Genomic DNA, 22,520 nt, shown 5'->3' on the forward strand with positions numbered 1-22,520 from the left:
TTTATTAACTAAATGTATTAATCTATTATTATTATTATTGTTATTATTATTATTATTATTATTATTATTATTATTATTATTATTATTATTATTATATTATTTAGATTAAATGCATTCATTATTATTAAATTATTCATTATTATGTATTCATTATTATTAGGGCTGTTACTGATTGCAATTTTCGTGTTCGATTAATCGTTTTTTTTTTTAATCGATTAATCAACTAATTTTGATCAATTATAACGTACAACTCTGCATTAGTCAGTGGTAAATGTGGTATACACTATAAACAATCACTCGATTGTATATATATATATATATATATATATATATATATATATATATATATATATATATATATACACATCTTCCCCCATACTGTAACATACACATCTGCCCCCATACTGCAAGAATATACACATCTGCCCCCATACTGCAAGAATATACACATCTGCCCCCATACTGCAAGAATATACACATCTGCCCCCATACTGCAAGAATATACACATCTGCCCCCATACTGCAAGAATATACACATCTGCCCCCATAATGCAAGAATATACACATCTGCCCCCATACTGCAAGACTATACACATCTGCCCCCATACTACAAGAATATACACATCTGCCCCCATACTACAAGAATATACACATCTGCCCCCATACTACAAGAATATACACATCTGCCCCCATACTACAAGAATATACACATCTGCCCCCATACTGCAAGAATATACACATCTACCCCCATACTGCAAGACTATACACATCTGCCCCCATACTGCAAGAATATACACATCTGCCCCCATACTACAAGAATATACACATCTGCCCCCATACTGCAAGAATATACACATCTGCCCCCATACTGCAAGAATATACACATCTGCCCCCATACTGCAAGAATATACACATCTGCCCCCAATACTGCAAGAACATACACATGTGCCCCCATACTGCAAGAATATACACATCTGCCCCCAATAATGCAAGAACATACACATCTGCCCCCATACTGCAAGAATATACACATCTGCCCCCCATACTGCAAGAATATACACATCTGCCCCCATACTGCAAGAATATACACATCTGTCCCCATACTGCAAGAATATACACATCTGCCCCCATACTACAAGAATATACACATCTGCCCCCCCCCCCATACTGCAAGAATATACACATCTGCCCCCATACTACAAGAATATACACATCTGTCCCCATACTGCAAGAATATACACATCTGCCCCCCATACTGCAAGAATATACACATCTGCCCCCATACTGCAAGAATATACACATCTGCCCCCAATACTGCAAGAATATACACATCTGCCCCCATACTACAAGAATATACACATCTGCCCCCATACTGCAAGAATATACACATCTGCCCCCATACTACAAGAATATACACATCTGTCCCCATACTGCAAGAATATACACATCTGCCCCCCATACTGCAAGAATATACACATCTGCCCCCCATACTGCAAGAATATACACATCTGCCCCCAATACTGCAAGAATATACACATCTGCCCCCATACTGTTACTGTAACCACACACAGGACGGTTGTCCTCTCTTACCGGAATATACATCAGGCAGGCAGACCCGTCCACAGAGTACACAAGCTGGCGGGCGGGTGATGATGACGTCAGCGTGCCGCTACTCGTCTAGTGTCACCCCCCTTGAGATAAAACATAGTGTCACCCCCCCATGAGATAAAACATAGTGTCAGCCCCCATGAGATAAAACATAGTGTCACCCCCCATGAGATAAAACATAGTGTCACCCCCCATGAGATAAAACATAGTGTCACCCCCCATGAAATAAAACATAGTGTCACCCCCCATGAGATAAAACATAGTGTCACCCCCCCCATGAGATAAAACATAGTGTCACCCCCCATGAGATAAAACATAGTGTCACCCCCCATGAGATAAAACATAGTGTCACCCCCCCCATGAGATAAAACATAGTGTCACCCAAAACACACCCACCTAATCGGACTCTCTCTTGTCTAGCCTGCAGGGCTCTGGGCAATCTAGTTTTGGATCAGCAGCGCATGGTCATGGTGCACACCCCAAACTGGGCCACTCCTACTTGATGGTGTCACCCCTCTGGCCTGTGTTATCCAAGTATGTTCCGCACCCCCCATAGCGACACCGCTGTTCGCAAGCTATAGTACAAGGGAACCGCACAACGGGCTCACCGCCAGTCTTTTGGTCCCACACTGGAGTCACATCTTCAGGTTTCCGGGTGCTGTCAAGGCCGCAGGGGTTCAGCAACAAGTGTCTTGTTTCCCAGAGCATTCACCTTGCTCACAGCTTTGGGGTGAACTAGAGCGGAGACCGCAAGCTAGGCGTTCTCATCCAACATCAGTGCCTGACTTCACAAATGCTCTTCTGGAAGAATGGTCAAACATTCCCATAGACACACTCCTAAACCTTGTGGACGGCCTTCCCAGAAGAGTTGAAGCTGTTATAGCTGCAAAGGGCGGGGCCAACTCAATATTGAACCCTACGGACTAAGACTGGGATGTCATTACATTTAATTTGCGTGTAAAGGCAGGTGTCCCAAAACTTTTGGTAATATAGTGTATAGGTGAGATTTCTGTGTCATGTCTTCCGTTGGGTGCCGAGGCTCAATTCTGTTTCTAATCATATAAAAGTCACCACACTCCAAATATCTTGCTCAATCTCTTGTAACAATTTATTACCCAGGACATTGGTGTGTACGTACCCTCCCATGGACCCGCCAATAAATTGTTACAAGAGATTGAGCAAGATGTTTGGAGTGCAGTGATTACTTCCGTACATATATATACTTTATATAGAAGAACATTTCATAAAATGTTCCAATATAAAAAAAAAAATTCTTTACATCGGCTTTTACAACCACATCACTACAAAAACATAGAGTACATAGCAAACATACTCGTAAAACAGTAGGGATTGACACTACAAGGTCACCAGGCTTCCTACATAATAGAAGTCGGTTAACGGAAACGCTAGGGGCTAAAGCAAGAATCTGAACTGAGTATATTTTATTCCACACTGAGCTCTCTATACACATGAATGTCATGGCAAACAGCCGTGAAAATTGCCAAATGGCAATCTGAATACGAACTCCTTCTTCTGTTTATACATTGTAAAGGTTACACAGTTGCATCAGAATGACTTCTAGTCTCAGGACTTTACTCTTAATGGCCGTTCACAAGGTCAAGATGTACCCCACAACACAATAGTTAGTCTTGTAGATAAGCAAAGCTGAGAAAAACTAAGAATGCTGGCCGCCTGAGGAAATTGCCTTCTAAGCCGGCCATGGATGGTCCAAATCTTGGCCAATTCAGTGGGCTATATGAGGAAATTGCCTCCTAAGCCGGCCATGGATGGTCCAAATCTCGACCGTTTAGCAAGCTATATGAGGAAATTTGCCTTCTAAGGAAGTTTGCAACTAAGCAAGCCATGGATGGTCCGAATCTCGGCCAGTTCAGCAAGCTATATGAGGAAATTGTCTCCTAAGCAAGACATGGATGGCCTGAATCTTGGCCAGTTCAGAAGGCTATATGAGGAAATTGCCTCCTAAGCAGACCATGGATGGCCTGAATCTCAGTTGGTTCAGGAAGCTATATGAGAAAATTGCCTCCTAAGTCGGCGATGGATCGGTCCGAATCTTGGCCAGTTCAGCAGGCTATATGAGGAAATTGTTTTCTAAGCAAACCATGGATGGTCAGAATCTCGGCCAGTTCAGCAGGCTATATGAGGAAATTGTCTCCTAAGCAAGCCATGGCTGGTCCGAATCTTGGCCAGTTCAGCAGGCTATATGAGGAAATTGTCTCCTAAGCAAGCCATGGATGGCTTAAATCTTGGCCAGTTCAGAAGGCTATATGAGGATATTGCCTCCTAAGCCGACCATGGATGGTCTGAATCTCAGTTGGTTCAGGAAGCTATATGAGAAAATTGCCTCCTAGGTCGGCGATGGAGTGGTCCGAATCTTGGCCAGTTATCGGGCTATATGTGGAAATTGTTTTTTAAGCAAGCCATGGATGGTCAGAATCTCGGCCAGTTCAGCAGGCTATATGAGGAAATTGATTTCTAAGCAAGCCATTAATGGTCCAAATCTCGGCCGGTTCAGCAGGCTATATTAGGAAATTGCCTTCCAAGCCGGCCATGGATGGTCCAAATCTTGGCCAATTCAGTGGGCTATATGAGGAAATTGCCTCCTAAGCCGGCCATGGATGGTCCAAATCTCGACCGTTTAGCAAGCTATATGAGGAAATTTGCCTTCTAAGGAAGTTTGCAACTAAGCAAGCCATGGATGGTCCGAATCTCGGCCAGTTCAGCAAGCTATATGAGGAAATTGTCTCCTAAGCAAGACATGGATGGCCTGAATCTTGGCCAGTTCAGAAGGCTATATGAGGAAATTGCCTCCTAAGCAGACCATGGATGGCCTGAATCTCAGTTGGTTCAGGAAGCTATATGAGAAAATTGCCTCCTAAGTCGGCGATGGATCGGTCCGAATCTTGGCCAGTTCAGCAGGCTATATGAGGAAATTGTTTTCTAAGCAAACCATGGATGGTCAGAATCTCGGCCAGTTCAGCAGGCTATATGAGGAAATTGTCTCCTAAGCAAGCCATGGCTGGTCCGAATCTTGGCCAGTTCAGCAGGCTATATGAGGAAATTGTCTCCTAAGCAAGCCATGGATGGCTTAAATCTTGGCCAGTTCAGAAGGCTATATGAGGATATTGCCTCCTAAGCCGACCATGGATGGTCTGAATCTCAGTTGGTTCAGGAAGCTATATGAGAAAATTGCCTCCTAGGTCGGCGATGGAGTGGTCCGAATCTTGGCCAGTTAGCGGGCTATATGTGGAAATTGTTTTTTAAGCAAGCCATGGATGGTCAGAATCTCGGCCAGTTCAGCAGGCTATATGAGGAAATTGATTTCTAAGCAAGCCATTAATGGTCCAAATCTCGGCCGGTTCAGCAGGCTATATTAGGAAATTGCCTTCCAAGTTGGCCATGGATGGCCTGAATCTCGGTACGTTCAGAAGGCTATATGAGGAAATTGCCTCCTTAGGCGACCATGGATGGTCTGAATCTCAGCTGGTTCAGGAAGCTATGTGAGGAATTTGCCTCCTAAGTCGGCGATGGGCGGTCCGAATCTTGGCCAGTTCAGCAGGCTATATGAGGAAATCGTTTTCTAAGCAATCGTTGGATGGTCCGAATCTCGGCCGGTTCAGCAAGCTATATTAGAAAACTGCCTTCTAAGCTGGCCATGGATGGCCTGAATCATGTCCAGTTCAGTGAGCTAAATGAGGAAATTTCCTCCTAAGTCGGGAATGGGCGGTCCGAATCTCGGGCAGTTCATCAGGAACCGGCCGAGATTCACTTGGGAACAACCAGCATGTTGGATCTTACATGTGATTATTGCCGGCGACTATAGCCACTAGCAATAATCACTGTGTTCTCCCGACAGGGATGGCCTCCACCCGCACCCCCACCCCTCGCGCCGAGAAGCCAAAATAGTTTTGACTGACTGTGTCGATGGGGGAATCAAGCTTTTTTCTTTCATACACCCTTATGGCCGGGCCCAGGGCAAACATGTCATACTGCGTCCCCCCCCCCCCCCCCCAGTACATTTTCTCTCTTCCTTACTCCAAATCCCTCCCTTAGCACAAATATCCCCCCATCCTCCCTTCTACCACAAACTCCCCCCAATCATACATACTAGCATAAATCCCCCCCCCCAAAATACAATTTCTCCTCCTAACACAAATCCCCTCCCCCTCTACCTTATCACCTCTTCTAGCACAAACTCTCCAAATCGATTCTCTTAGCACAAATATTCTTCTCCCATCCCCCTCCCACTCCTAGAATACACACACCCAAATTTCCCCTCCTAGAAATCTTTTTACCCCCTGCTGCCCCCCCCCAATTCCTCCTTCCAACACAAATCCCCTCTCCCTTCAATTTCCTCGTGGTGCCCTCCCCCCACCACCACCACCTCTCATGACACCACAGTGCCCAGGACAGCCGCCCCTCATGCCTATACGTTGTCCCGGCCCTGCCACCACCGTCAAGTAAATGGGGCCATGCTGAAACTACCCTGAAACCATGTGCAATGCATGTGGTTGAGGCATAGTGGTGTGGACTTTTCAGGCGTTGAGGTGGCAACATTTCAAATAAATGAGCCCCTAATATCGTTTTGAGTTAAGGCCATTCTCTTAATACTTGGATCCATTAAGCAGATAATACACTCCTCAATACATTGTCTTTGTGTGAAATAAAGTGTGTGGTCTGGATTGCAAACTTAGTGAACCTGTGCTTTGCCCATTAAATTTGGAGAAAGGCACAAAAAGAGAACCACCTGGTCATCTTAAGAGCCCATCTTCATGTATTGTTTATACAATTGAGACAGCAGGAAGTTATAAGGAGGCAATATCATTAGTCAGATCATACATTCCTCCATACATTGCCTATTGTATAGTACAGTGTGTGGTCTCCATTGCAAACTTAGTAAACTTGTGCTTTGCCCCTTGCATGTAGTATTGTTACCTTTTTACTTGGGGAAATGGGCAAAAAGAGAGCCCATCATCATTTATTGTTAAAAAAAATGAGACAACATGTAAGGTGGCAAGGCTGCCTTATTTCTTTCCATTGTCACAATTGTATCAACAATACATGATGATGGGCTCCTAAGATGACCTACTGGTGCTCTTTTTGTCTATTTCCTTTAGATTTCTCAGTTGAGGTCACAAATCTTTTTTTGGAAAGGCCCATTTTGTGATAGAGCTGCTGAGGTTCAGTCGTCAAGGTCAACAAATGTTCCCTGACTAATAGATGAAAAATTCAAGTCCAGCTCCTCACACCCACCTTTTCGGGATTATCATGTAATAAGGTTGCAAGCAGTATCTTCCTGTTGTCGAAATTCTTTCCATAGTACAAGATGGTGGGTTTTTAAAATGACCAACTGGCACTCTTTTTTTGCCTATTTCCTTTGGGTCTCTCAGTAGAGGCCACTTATCATCTTTTTGAAGGACCCAACTTTGTGGTGGAATTGCCATGGTTCAGTCATTAAGCTCAACAACTACTCCTTGGTTACATCAAGTATAACAACTACTCCTTGGTTACATCAAGCTCAACAACTACTCCTTGGTTACAGATGAAATTATTTCAATCCAACTCCTCACATGTTCCTTTTGGGCTCTTATTATGACCAACTGGCACTCGTTTTGCCTATTTCCTTTGGGTCTTTCATAGAGGCCATTGATCCTCTTTGTGGAGGCCACCACTTTGTCGTAGAAGTGCTGAGGTTCAGTCACCAAGCTCAACAACTACTCCTCGGTTACAGATGAAATCATTTCAATCCAACTCCTCACATATTCCTTTTGGGCTCTTAATATGACCAACTGGCACTCTTTTTGCCTATTTCCATTGGGTCTCTCAGTAGAGGCCACTGATCATCTTTCTGGAAGCCCCAACTTTGTGGTAGAACTGCCAAGGTTCAGTCATCAAGCTCAACAACTAGTCCTTGGTTACAGATGAAGTAATTTCAATCCAACTCCTCACATGTTCCTTTTGGGCTCTTAATATGACCAACTGGCACTCTTTTTGCCTATTTCCATTGGGTCTCTCAGTAGAGGCCACTGATCATCTTTCTGGAGGCCCCAATTTTGTGGTAGAGCTGCCAAGGTTCAGTCATCAAGCTCAACAACTACTCCTTGGTTACAGATGAAATTATTTCAATCCAACTCCTCACATGTCCTTTTTGGGCTCTTAATATAACCAACCAGGGCCATCTTTAAGGCAGGGCAAAAGGGACAGCTGCCGTGGGCCCTGTCATTGTTGTGGGGCCCAAAGCAGCTGCCTCATACTTGCCAACTATCCCAGTTTAAATTCCCTTGTAACTTGAAGTTTTAGTCCTGTGCTGTGTCCTGATATCTCAGTGTGAAGTGCTGCTACTAATGCTGCCCAGCCCTGCCCTATTGTTGTGTACAGATGACTCACCTGCAGAGCCTGTGTTTACATGTAAATAACCATCAATCATATGTAAATAGTGGCAGGATTCATATGTAAATAGCTGAGGCCAGCAGCATTCATATGTATATCATGCCCCTCTGCAGTAAAGAAATTGTGTGCTGTAACCTCTAGCAACCAATCAGTGAGCAGTACTACTGTACAGTAAGGTCTGTGAATAAGCCTTACAAAAGGTCATATGAATTATGTATTGATTATGGTAATGGTTATTTTAAAGATCTGGACGCTCCAAAGAACCTGAAGAAGGTTGCCCAGACCGATAACACCATCACCCTCGAATGGAAGAACACCCAGGCCAACGTTGACTTCTACAGGATTAAGTTTGCCCCACTCTCAGGAGGTGATCACGAAGAGATAACTGTGCCCAGGAGTAGTCAAGCTACCACCAAGGCTACACTTACAGGTCAGTTTTTTAAACAATGTATTCGTTTTTGAATCAACTTCAAAGAGAACCCAGACACACAAAAATTACATCTGGAAGCCAACCAGTCCTTAGATGTGGTGACCACATTCGGTTTAGTTTTTTTTATCGAGCTAAGAAAACATTCAGCAAGCACAGAACATGCCTCGTAATCCTGCCATAAATGCAGTGTCTTTGTCATATCCTGTGAGAGCACAAACAATGTTATCTTTCTACTGTAAACTAATAATGAGAACACAAAAAGAACGGGTACCAACTAGATAACCCTGGGTCGGACTTTTGAGGCACAAAAAAACAACTGGGAATTTAGAAAAAAATGACAATGTTTTATTGAAAAAAAGTACAGAGCATTCGAAAACAAGTTAAAAATCATATATAATGATACAAAATATAATACAAAAAATAAACTGCGCCAATGGAATAAACAAGCAACAAGGTGCCAGTACTAGATAAAATAATAAAGTCTCTGAACCCCAAATAAGGATTAAATGGGGATAGATACAATAATTTGATACAGTCCCAAGTAGTAATAAAGGGATCAAGGCGGACCCCACGAGCAGGATAAACAAACACCACCGTGAGAATGACTTCTTGTGAGGAAACCACCATCTAATGGAAAGCCGCTTACCACAACCAAGAGGTTAATAGGCCTATAGAAATCCCCATTGATAACGTCTGTTGATGACGAAACGCAACTGGTACGGGAGCGCACACTGATGTCACCGCGTTCGAACATTTGGGAAGCGATCACACCCTGCCTATTTTGTCCTTGGAATCCCTCTTGGCTCGGTGCCCCGGTCTGTGGATGGAGTTTTCTATAGGCCTATTAACCTCTTGGTTGTGGTAAGCGGCTTTCCATTAGATGGTGGTTTCCTCACAAGAAGTCATTCTCACGGTGGTGTTTGTTTATCCTGCTCGTGGGGTCCGCCTTGATCCCTTTATTACTACTTGGGACTGTATCAAATCATTGTATCTATCCCCATTTAATCCTTATTTGGGGTTCAGAGACTTTATTATTTTATCTAGTACTGGCACCTTGTTGCTGGTCTATTCCATTGGCGCAGTTTATTTTTTGTATTATGTTATCTATGTTTATCGCATTTTATTGCTGCCTTTGATCTTTATTGATGTTATTATTTTTATTTGTTTAGCGCAGTCTTTTTTATTATAATGATACAAAATATACAGTGAGCCCTTGTGCGTCAACGCGTTTCACCGTTAGGATTCATCAGGACACATTTAAGGTTCAAAAGTAGCAAGAGAGAGAGCGGGTCTCACTATCGTGCAGGAGAATAAGTCTTGTTCATAGATATTCAAAAACAAGGATTTCATCTCATAAAGGCTAGCTCCAGTAGTCTGTATACAGGTAGTTAAAAGGGCCAGCATACGGTTTTCTCCCAGGGGCTACCCGAGACTTCTCCTTATCAAGAACCATCTGAAAGGGACTGTATGGTTTGGACTGCATTACAGTACTCTGTCTATGTACATTTGAGTCTGTGCCCCTTGAGACTACATAGTCATTGAGGCACTTTGGATTTAAGGCCTAATTACCTTATATTCTGGTCACCTGTCCATTTCTATCCCTTGCGTTCACTAAGTTTTTTCATCTCGCCCCTGCTTGGAACTTATTTGGTGACGATCCCCGACTTATATGAGCTGCCCCTTTTAACTACCTGTATACAGACTACTGGAGTTAGCCTTTCTTGGATGAAATCTTTATTTTTGGATATCTATGAACAGGGTTTATTCTCCTGCAAGATAGTGAGACCCGCTCTCTTTCTTGTTACTTTTGAACCTGGAATGTGTCTTAATGAAGCCTAATGGTGAAACTCGTTGACGCACAAGGGCTCACTGTATATTTTGTATCATTTTATATGATTTTAACTTGTTTTCGAAAGCTCTTTTCGTACTATGTACTTTTTTTCAATAAAACATTGTTATCTTTTTCTAACTTCTCCATTGTTTACTGTGCCTCAAAAGTCAGACCCAGGGTTATTTAGCTGGTACCCCTTCTTTTTGCGTTCCCTCTAACTTGCGGATGTGGCGATGTGAGTGCTTTTCTTCTTGATTTTGTAAACTAATAATCTTCCCTCCTCCATTATATGTAATGGAAATCCAGCCTGAGTGACCACCATGGCTCCCTCCATAGATACAGAGGGATAAGTTAGTATAGCCACCCAAGGAAAGGAAGTGTGATTTTGGGAGAATTACAAGGTTAAAATAAAGGAAAGGCTGAAAAGCATAACGTATCCACCATATCTAAAGACTGGTATGCTGCAATATATTACATTTTATGTTTCTTGGTTTTCAATATGCTTGAAGCATAGATGCATAAGACCAGTTTCCGCGGACATGTCCGACCGTGTGTACGGCCTAGCGGACAAGTTTCCAGCGGACAAAAGTTTTTTAGCAAGCTAAGAAACTTGTCCGCTGGAAACATGTCCGTCGGACATGTCCGATGGTTAGTACACCTAATTGGACATGTCCGCTGGTTATGACGTGTAACCAGCGTCCTGAAATCCCGCGCATGCGTCAAATTGATTTGACGCATGCGTGGAAGCATTGCACTTCCATGTTTGGGAACGCCGGTGTTTTCTACGTCACCGCGTTCTCTGTCCGCGGGGATTTTGGTCTGATGGTGTGTACACACATGAGATCAAAAGCTCCCAGAAGACATGTCCGATGAAAACGGTCCACGGACCGTTTTCATCAGACATGTCTCCTCGTGTGTACGGGGCCTAAGAACCAACCATGCTTAATTAACACATAACTGTAAATCTCTCCTAGGTCTAAGGCCCGGAACTGAATATGGCATTGGACTGACTGCAGTTAAACAGGACCGAGAAAGCTCTCCAGCCACGATAAATGCAGCAACAGGTAAGACAAAAACAAAACTGGGCAACCCTTGACAGTTGAATATGACACACGAGCCTCCAAGCCACGGTGTTCCCCTGTGCATACACCCTCTCTCTGCCCCCACAATACCCAGTGGCTTCTATCTAATTACTATATTTGAGAAGTTGCCAGGGGCTCTAATCATTTCCAAATTAGAAATTGTGGTTCAAATGTGCACCAAACATCGTACAAGGACTTCTGGTATCAAAGTCCTAGAGCTAAAAAGATGCATTCAGCCAAGTCCCAATTCAAGAAACGTGCACATTAAGGGTTTACCGAGCCTTTCCCAACCTTTTTAATATGGAGGAACCCTTGAAATAATGTTCTGGGCTCAGGGAACCCCTACTAAAAATGACGGCATCTACAGCACACTGTTCATTAAAGTGATGGTCAGGGAGAAGAATGGGCCTTACATTTGTGGTCAGTGGGGTAATCCCCCTCTTACACATAACTAAAAATATCTTTAGTTTTGGTGGAAACTTATCAAAGTGGCAGAAATTGCTCCTTGCTCAAGGAACCCCTGACAACCTCTAGAGCAGTGGTTCTCAACCTAGGGGACGGGACCCCCTCGGGGGTTGAATGATGATTTGCAAGGGGTCACTGTATCCTGGGATGTTCCTGAAGCCCGCAACGCTCTCCCAGCCTTTTTGTGGCTGCCCCTGGAGCCTGTGGCCACTCACTCAGCCTCTTGGCAGCCGCCCATTCAGTTGATAGCATGGCTGGGGGGCAGAGACAAGAGGTTAGCTAACTGGTGAGGAATGTGAAGTGGGAGGGACTGGAGGAGACCCTAGCTTCTGATTTCGGCATAGGGGTCACTGCTACGAGACACCACAAAGTCGGAGACACAGTGAAGCCGGAGACACAGTGAGTAACACTACCTGTGAATATAGTTGCCATTAAATATCCCTACTACAGTTCTCAGGTCAGCAAATCCGGAACAAATAAAAAGGGAGAGAAAGTGGAAGGGACTCAGGGAACGCTAAATGTCTTGGTTAGGACCGCAAATTACTTGTCTTGCCTTGGGTGCTGACAACCCACGCTACAAAATCAATTTCAATGTTAGTGGTCCCCACAACTTGGGACATTTTATCAAGGGATCACGGCACCAGAAAGGTTGAGAACCACTGCTCTAGAGCAAGGGTGGCATCTCAATTTTATTGCTGCCCGCCTCAGCATTATGGTTGCCCTCAATGAGACGTTTTTATCTCTAAGAATGGATGTCAAGAGCAACCCACTCTCCCTTACATCAGAAGTTAAGAGTCCCCCACCATCCCTTACATCACAGTGTATCCCCCTTACCTAGTGCTGCTGCCAGGAAGAATCTGTGGGAAGGAGAAAGTGCAGGGTCTATAGGAGGATCAGCGGAGGGCTGGAGTCTGCTGAATGCTAAGACCAGGGGAGTTGGAGACAAGAGGGTGCTGCAGCTGCACAGAGAAGAGCAGGATCCATCTAGTGGATAAGTTCTGTCCTCTTCTCTGCTGCTGAAGGTGGGGGCAGAGACAATGGGGGTGCCACCGCCACAGGACAAGTGCGAGGGCCACATAAAATGGCCTGGCGGGCCAGATTTGGCACACGGACCTTATGTTTGACACATGTGCTCTGGAGGAACCCTAGTTGAGGAAGCCTAGGTTAACCATACCAAATATAAGTCCAACCTGGTTTGGCAAAATCAATGTAAAAGGTAGAGAAAGCAAAAAACTGTAGAAACTATAACACAAAATTGGGCTGCTGAAGCACCTGTGCAGCTGTAAAGCCCCTGGGAAGCAAAGGACCAGCTGGAGACTGGAGAACAGCAGCACCCTTGTACTTATAGAACTAAACTCAACATCTACTTCTGGGTCTGGGATGCCAAGTGACATGTTTTGGGGTCCTTCACTTTCTCAAGTCCCTTGGGGCTTTACATCTGCAGAAGTTCTTAAGAGTTCTAACCCATTTGGGTAGATGGGCACTTTACAGACCCTCCACCTTGCATATACTTATTATGGAGATTTGATCAGAAAAAAACAAGAACAATTGTAAAGACGAGCATCTTCAGAGGCCACATTACCAAAACTTGTGATTGTGTTCAGAAAATAGGCACAGTTGTCATACATGCCATGGTGCCAAGACATGAACTGTTAAAACACATCAATTTACAAAGTCGTGATCAATTTCTAATTGGTTAAACTCAATGGACTTTTTGCAACCTGACTAACTAAGTAACTAATGTAACAAATATGGATCCTAACAGATAGAACGATTTATTTCAGACTTGGATGCTCCCAAGGATCTGGAGATCGCCAGTGCCACAGAAACAACCATAAACATGCGTTGGATAAAACCAGTGGCCAAAATTGATAATTACCGACTCTTGTATACCCTGGTTGGTGGCAGGGAGAGCGAAATTCAGGTTCTAAGAGATGCCGATTCCTATGTGTTGACTGGACTGGAGCCTGGTAAAGAATACAGCATTTCCCTGACCGCTGAGAAAGGACGGCATAAGAGCAAACCAGCAACTGTGGTTGGACGTACCGGTAAGTGAAGCCATTTCAAAGAATTTCAAGATCTTAGTTGACATATCGGCATATTGACTAAGGATTAGAAACCCAAAGTACGAGAGGTTGGGTAGCTTTGATATTCTTTAAGGCCTTGATTCATCATGGTTGTTCCTCAAGAAACATGTCATGTGCATCAAGAAATTAATGTTACAAATATTCATCTAATTTGAATTTCCAACCCACAGAATTTCTTTTACAGCCTTTACAAGACCTTCCAATGTGTCATCTGGCTCTGCTGCTTACAAAAGAATAATAAGCTTCTCCTTTATCTCCATTTTAGCTTTTAATCTGGATAATTTTCTGCAGATACTAGAGTCTTCTTGGTTCTTTAATGTGTCGTTGCTCTTGTTAAAAATTCCGTATTTTTTTTTTTTTTTGCGTGACTGTTAAATACATTTAACAGGATTTTAAAAGCGAAGAGAGGAAATGTACGTTTTTATAGTTTTTTACTTCCCCCAAGCAGTAGAGCAGTTAAGGGTTCCTTAGAGAACTGATCTTTTATGCAGACTCCAAAAGAGTTGACCTTTTTAAGATTCTAGGAAGTCGCCTGGTAGAATCATCATCGAGAGAGTAATGACCTCTAGTTTCCATATACTTCGCAACTCTTGAGGCACTAGCCTGAAAAAACATCATCAAACTGGGAGATTGATGCTATAATTATCATATCAAATAATGAATGCTTTGTTAGGGACGTAGATTGCCCATGCTTCTCCATAGATACAGAACAACTGGTATTAGTTGTCACCCTAGTGGGTTACTTGAAGTGGTAAATTGATGGTGATGGAACCTTGAATGGATAGAGCTTTCGTCTTTGAAAAAATTTTTTTTTATCAAGTCCAGGTACTAATGATGACCCAATGGGGCAACAAAGTGATGTGTTGGCTGCTTCCATACACTGAGGAACTGTCATGCCTCGTACACACGGTCAGACTTTTGACTGTGCAAAAGTCCGCCGTGACCCCGTCGGAAGTCTGACAGACAAAAAGTGAACAGGTTCTCCATCTAAGGTCCGTCGGACTTCCGATGGAGGCTACACACGGCCGGACTCTCTGAGGAAAAAAGCCACCGTCAGACTTTTTTTCCCGGAAAGTCCGGTCATGTGTACGAGGCATCACAGTGACCTTAGGATGTGAATGCAATGTTTGAGTCTAATGCCGCGTACACACGGTCGGAATTTCCGACAACAAGAGTCCGATGGATGCTTTTTGTCAGAAATGTCGACCATGTGTAAGCCCCATCGGACATTTTCAAAAGAGCTGGTTCTCAAATTTTTCCGACAACAAAATCTCGTAGATTCCGAGCGCGTGTAAACAATTTCGATGCACAAAATTCACACATTGCTCAAGTACGAGACGGAAGCGCTCGGTCTGGTAAAACTAGCATTCGTAATGGAGATAGCACATTCGTGACGCTGTAACGGACTGAAAAGCACGAGGCAGAATAGCGTGAATCGTCTCTCGCCAAACTTCTACTAAAACGAGATTATCAGAAGGAGCCCAAAGGGTGGCGCACTTGGTATGGAACTTCACTTTTATTGTACCATCGTACGTGTTGTACGTCACCGCATTCTTGACTTTCGCAATTTTTGACAACATTTGTGCGACCGTGTGTATGCAAGACAAGTTTGAGCCAACATCCGCTAGAAAATTATCTACGGTTTTGCTGTCGGAATGTCCGCAGCATAAGGATCAAAGCGCCACGCTGGAATATTCAAAAAGTAGGACTTTATTCCAAATATATATTGAGTGCAAAAAACAGCTTGCTTTGAGGGAGGGGGGTCACACAAATCCCCCGTTCCTTAGGGCTACAACATGATAAAAGAATAAAAAAGCTAATTGGACTTGATTAAGCAGGGGTTGTGTTACTGGCAGGATATTCAGGTATAAATAAAGAAAAAAGCCTGGAAAAAAAATCAATGTAGCCCCCATATCTAGAAAACAATGGTATTCTGAAGTGTACAGTATATGACTATTGTGATAAGTGTAACAGATATTATGCCTTGGCTGATGAATACCAGAATAATCCACAGCTAGGCAAGTCAACATAAAAGTCAAATGAGAGAACAAAGGTTGGTCAAGTGCAGGCCAAGAACAACCAACCAGAAAAACTTACACCTAATCCAGGAGGTTAAATCTGTGAAGACCAGAAGACTCCACAAGGTCAACAAAGGCACAGGCTAGGCAAGCCAAGAGAAGAGTCAAATGAGAGAACAGAGGTTGGTCAAGTGCAGGTCAAGAACAACCAGAAAAACTTACACTTCATCCAGAAGGTCAAATCTGGTGAAGACCAGAAGACTCCACCAGGGAAACAAGGGCACAGCTAGGCAAGTCAACAGAAGATTCAAATGAGAAAAGAGAGGTTGGTCAAGAACAACCAGAAAAACTTACACCTAATCCAGAAAAATAAATCTGTGAAGACCAGAAGACTCCACAAGTTCGAAAAAGGCACAGGCTAGGCAAATCAAGAGAAGAGTCAAATGAGAAAAGAGAAGTTGGTCAAGTGCAGGTCAAGAACAACCAGAAAAACTTACACCTAATCCAGAAGGTTAAATCTGTGAAGACCAGACGACTCCACAAGGTCGAAAAAGGCACAGGCTAGGCAAATCAAGAGAAGAGTCAAATGAGAGAACAGAGGTTGGTCAAGTGCAGGTCAAGAACAACCAGAAAAACTTACACTTAATCCAGAAGGTAAATTCTGGTAAAGACCAGAAGACACCACCAGGGCAACAAAGGCACAGGCTAGGCAAGTCAACATAAGATTAAAATGAGAGAACAGAGGTTGGTCAAGTGCAGGTCAAGAACAACAAGGAAAGCCTACACCTAGGGTGGAGGAACTTGACTGGCCTGCACAGTCCTAACCTCAACCAAATAGAACATCTTTGGGATGAACTAGAGTGGAGACTGCGAGCCAGGCCTTCTCATCCATCAGTGCCTGACCTCACAAATGTGCTTCTGGAAGAATGGTTAAACATTCCCATAGACACACTCCTACACCTTGTGGACGGCCTTCCCAGAAGAGTTGAAGCTGGTATAGCTGAAAAGGGCGGGGCCAACTCAATATAGAACCCTACGGACTGGGATGCCATTAAAGTTCACGTGTGTGTAAAGGCAGGAGTCCCAATACTTTTGGTAATATAGTGTATGTGATTTTATTATATGAGATTCATGCTCCAGCTCCAAATATATTTTGGTTATTATATTAGGAATCGGGGGGGTTATCCACAAAGCCGCGGCGCAACGTAACTTTTCGGATTTAAGTTACTCCGCCGCAAAATTCCCAAGTTAGGTGCCGATCCACAAAGCACTTACCTGGAATTTTGCGGCGCTGTAACTTAAATCCGTCTGGCGCAAGGCGTTCCTATTCAAATGGGCGAGTCCCATTTAAATTAGGCGCGCTCCCGCGCCGGACGTACTGCGCATGCTCCGTCGGGTAAATTACCCGACGTGCATTGCGCTAACTGACGTCGCTCCGACGTCATTTGCTTAGACGTTAACGTAAATGGCGTCCAGCGCCATTCACGGACGTCTTACGCAAACGACGTAGAATTTAAAATTCGACGCGGGAACGACGGCCATACTTAACATGGCTTAGGACAACTAGGGCTTAGCCCTAGTTTTACGCGGCGGAACTCGACGTAAACGACGTAGATTTAGAGCGTCGGGCCCGTCGGAGCGTTCGTGGATCGCCGTAACTGGTCATTTGCATATTCTACGCCGGCCTCAATGGCCTCGCCACCTAGCGGCCGGCCTAGAATTGCATCCTTAAGATCCGACAGTGTAATTCAATTACACATGTCGGATCTTCGTCCTAACTATGGGAAACTGAGTCTGTGGATCAGTTCCATAGTTAGGACCAGGGATACGACGGAGTAACAGCAGTTACTCCGCCGTATCTCTTTTGAGGATCTGGCCCCGGGTCTGTAGAAGTCCAGAGGATAGGCCTTACTTTTGAGGTTTATAGTTGAGTTGCACCAATTATTCTGGACCCTGAGGGGGTTAATCTATTATGTAGTGAAGAACTAAGGCTTAATTCACTCATGTGCCGCATGTGGCTCACAGCAGGGGTCCGGTGCGTCCTGGTTCACCGTTTCAGGTCCGATTTCAGCCCAAATCTTAGGCTGAATTCGGACCTGAAACTGACCGTTTTTCTGCAAAATGCACCGGACCTGCATGCGGACATATAAGAACCGGTTCCATAGAGAACCGGCTCCATGGAGAGCCGATCGAAATCTCCTACTATTTAGAATTGGATGCGGTGATGGTGTGAAACCAGCCTGAGTGTATGGACCAGAAATAACCTCGGATTACGAGCATAATCCGTTCCAGGAGAATGCTCGTAATCCAAAGCACTCGCATATCAAAGCGAGTTTCCCCATTGAAGTCAATGAAAACGAAAATAATTATTTCCGCATTGACTTCAATAGAAACAATACCGCATGCGGCCAGAGCCTTGTAAACACTCAGAAAGGGACGAGGACACCTCGGCTGAACTCGGAAAAGCTTGGAAAGGCTCGGGAACTGAGTATTTTCTGAGCATTTCTGAATGGCTCAGAGCGGCGCCATCTCAGGCCAAACGCGGTACTGCACACCGTCTTGGCTTGAATCCTGCTCGTTTCGCGAGACAACACTCGCAAACCGAGACAGGTTTTTTTTAAAACACAGCGCTCGTATTGCGAAGCCCTCGTTAACCGTGTTACTCGCAATCCGAGGTTCCACTGTACAAAGTATTTAGCTGTATGCTTGGAGTTCAGCTTTAAATAGTTGCCGACCAGCCGCCGTCGTTTTACGGCGGCAGGTTGGCTCCCCTGCGCGAGAGCCCGTAGCTATACGTCGGCTCTCGCGCAGGCCACTAGGGGCGCGTGCTCCCGGGCACCCGTGATCGGTCGTTACAGAGCGGGGACCGGGAGCTGTGTGTGTAAACACACAGCTCCCGGTCCTGTCAGGGAGAGAAAAGCTGATCTTCTGTTCATACAATGTATGAACAGCGATCAGTCATTTCCCCTAGTGAGGCCACCCCCCCTACAGTTAGAACACACCCAGGGAACATACTTAACCCCTTCCCCGCCCCCTAGTGTTAACCCCTTCACTGCCAGTGGCATTTTTATAGTAATCCAATGCATTTTTATAGCACTGATCGCTATAAAAATGCCAATGGTCCCAAAAATGTGTCAAAAGTGTCCGAAGTGTCCGCCATAATGTCGCAGTACCGAAAAAAAATCGCTGATTGCCGCCATTACTAGTAAAAAAAAAATATTAATAAAAATGCCATAAAACTATCCCCTATTTTGTAAACGCTATAACTTTTGCGCAAACCAATCAATAAACGCTTATTGCAATTTTTTTTACGAAAAATAGGTAGAATACGTATCGGCCTAAACTGAGGGAAAAAAAAAGTTTTTTTATATATTTTGGGGATATTTATTATAGCAAAATGTAAAAAATATTCATTTTTTTCAAAACTGTCGCTCTATTTTTGTTTATAGCGCAAAAACTAAAAACCGCAGAGGTGATCAAATACCACCAAAAGAAAGCTCTATTTGTGGGAAAAAAAGGACGCCAATTTTGTTTGGGAGCCACGTCGCACGACTGCGCAATTGTCAGTTAAAGCGACGCAATGCCGAATCGCAAAAAAGTGTTCTGGTCTATGACCAGCAATATGGTCCGGGGGTTAAGTGGTTAAGCAACTCATATATTATAAAACCCACAAGAAAAGACTAACTAAGACTCTATAAAATAGGAGTAGCACACCTTTGCTGTCAATTGCTAACTTAGAAAAAAAAAATGGCGCCTGTAATATATTTTCCCCCGGCACATATAATCCGCTTAAAAGCACCGCGCCATTGTCAATGAAATCAATATAAGCAGCAACAATGTTATTTAGTACAGTCTGGGGAATCACTGACAGCTTTCTCAATGGCTGAACACAAGGAAATTCTGGGAGCGCTGAGGAGCTTTTAGCGGTTTTCGTCTCTTTCATCTGCTTTTCATGCATTCATCAAGTGAGACAAATACCGCCTATCCAAATCAAACAGAGCCGATCCTCCATTTGTCCTGGAATAGGCCCTGAGGGTCTCCCCTCCTAAGAGAACCCATGTGCAGTAAAGTGAAAAAAAAAAAAAAAAAGTGATTAAGATTTAAAAGACAATCTTAACAAGTTGAAAGTCTGAAGCCGCCCTTTGTTTTAAAGGAAAGACCATCTTAAATTTTGTTCTGGCCTGGGAATGCTGGCATGAGTGGATTTACTACAATGCTGCCATTCACTAAGCAGTGAAATGTATTCACAGAAGCCTGGAGCAATTTATTCACAAGTTAATATCGGTGTAAAAGGCAAAGGAACCCGAGAATAATAACAAACTCCATATGAATTCATCTTTGTTGGCTCTTATGATCCCGTGTAGTCTTTTCCTGTTTCCTGTGTTACTTTTTTCCACCTATTTACCGTATATACTGGAGTACAAGCCAAGTTTTTCAGCACATTTTTTGGTGCTGAAAAAAATGCCCCCCTTGGCTTATACTCGAGTCACCTTTTTGCGCCTGATCTCGCAGACTTTGGGGACCCGGTACTGGCCGGCCCTAGGTCCCCAAACTTTGCACACCTGTAGCCACCCTCTTACTCTTCTAGTGTGCTTCTATGGTCGGGAAGCACAGATTTTTCAAAGTCGGGCACCCCTTCCATTTGTGGATGTTGGAGACCTTGCGCTCCTCCACCTTCCGTTTGAGGATGCCCCACAGATGATCAATAGGGTTTAGGTCTGGAGACATGCTTGGCCAATCCATCACTGGATGGAGCAGCATCATTGTCACACTTCTATGTACTCTCCCCCCAGAAATATTGGCCTACGTGCCAAAACATTCAACACTGAGCATGTCAGGTCATTGGACAGCCTTTGCCCCACCCCTAAAGTGTGACTAGGTCTTGTTGTACACCGGCACAGGGGTGTTATTTTGTATTGTACTGCTAAGCCATGTCCATAAGTAGGTTCCCATCACTTAGGTACGATAATTTTGTTCATGAATGTGGAGACTAATATTTGCGAAATTTATATTGTGAGGGTTTAGTTGTACTTTAATTAAGTTTAATGGAGTTGAAGAACTCTGTGACACACCAATATTATGTTATTCATTGAAAATACACAATCATTTCTTGTTTTTTTTTTGCAGTTTAGTATTATCATTTACTAATATACTCTTTAATCCCTCTTTAGGTTTTCGATAATTGCACTAAATATCTCAAAATTGTATTTGATGTCCAGTTTTCTTTTTTAAACATTAACATTATTCGTTCATTTAGTGTTAAGCGAATGCAAAGCTGTCTTCATAATGTGTGACCAGTCCAAAAAAGTACCGTAAAATATTAACAACTTAATCTCGTATTCAGAAACTCCGCATGAGTTGGGCGACTTGGTAGTGACCCAAGTGGGCTGGGACTCTTTCAAACTCACGTGGATAGCGCCAGACAACAACTATGAGAAATTTGTGATTCGGGTTCAGGAATTAAAGGATGGAGAAGAACCGCAAACCATTGTGGTTCCTGGAGAACTTCGCTCCCTGGAAGTGCCGGGCCTGAAGCCGGCCACAAAATATAACATCACATTACATGGGGTGATTCGGGGACTTGACACCGTGCCTCTCTCTGGAGAAGTTGTTACAGGTACCATATGCTGGAATGCTTCACAATCACCTTGGGAAGGAGGGGGGGGGTCACTTCTTCATCTGCTACCCACCAAGTTATTCACCTAGATGCATCCTCACTGGCTTTTGTAGATTGTAGCTTTTTCGCCGTCACGTTGGCTTTTAGTTCACTTCACTGGGCTGAAATGATGAGAAGGAGCACATCATAAATCGATCTCTTCACGGAATCGTTTATGGGAGCTGATTTGCTGGTCGAGGGATCCGCTTGCTTGCTTGCTTGCATGCTTTGCTCTTTTCGTAATAGGAATAGAAAAAAAGTCCACCAAATGTCAAAAGTCCAAAGTTTCGTAAGTGGAAAAAGTCCATCAAACAACAAAAATGATGACCAAGTCCTAAAATTCTTAAGATGGAAGTAGAAAAAAAGGAAAATACTATAATATCAAGGTATTCAAGGCGTGTTCCAGGCTTTTTTTATGTTTATTAAAAGTCAGCAGCTACAAAAAGTGTAGTTGCTGGCTTTTAATAAACATACACTTACCTGTTCCCCGGTCCAGCGACGTGCCGCTGGGAGCTTCGTTCCGGTCCCCCCCCTTCACCGCCGGCGCCTCCACTGCAACTGTGGGCACCCGGCCGTGACAGCTTTCGGCTTCACGGCCGGGCACCCACTGCACATGCGCGACCTTTTTTTATGGCGCAAAAAAATTTAAACCGCAGAGGTGATCAAATACCACCAAAAAAAAGCTCTATTTGTGTGGAGAAAAAAAGGCCGCCAATTTTGTTTGGGAGCCACGTCGAACGACCGCGCAATTGTCAGTTAAAGTGACGCAGTGCCGAATCGCAAAAAGGGGCCCGGTCCTTTATTGCCATAATGGTCCGGGTCTTAAGTGGTTAATAAAGGTATATGGTCAATTAGAACATAGCAAAGGTTGTTTAGAACGATAAATCATTTCGAACCATTAAAAAAAAAAAAAGATGAAAGAGATAAATATATAA

At 43.8% G+C, this 22,520-nt stretch overlaps 1 protein-coding gene across 1 annotated transcript in view; it reads left to right on the forward strand.

Moving 5' to 3' along the window:
- Positions 1-22,520, forward strand: part of TNC (tenascin C) — a 204,871-nt gene that overhangs the window by 97,269 nt on the left and 85,082 nt on the right. Inside the window, 4 exon segments of the mRNA XM_040322752.1 lie at positions 8,261-8,446; positions 11,252-11,341; positions 13,609-13,872; positions 21,274-21,546. Coding sequence (XP_040178686.1) covers positions 8,261-8,446; positions 11,252-11,341; positions 13,609-13,872; positions 21,274-21,546 — 813 coding nt within the window.

The sequence above is a fragment of the Rana temporaria genome, chromosome 9, assembly GCF_905171775.1.
Source record: "Rana temporaria chromosome 9, aRanTem1.1, whole genome shotgun sequence".
In the NCBI taxonomy this organism is placed as follows: Eukaryota; Metazoa; Chordata; class Amphibia; order Anura; family Ranidae; genus Rana; species Rana temporaria.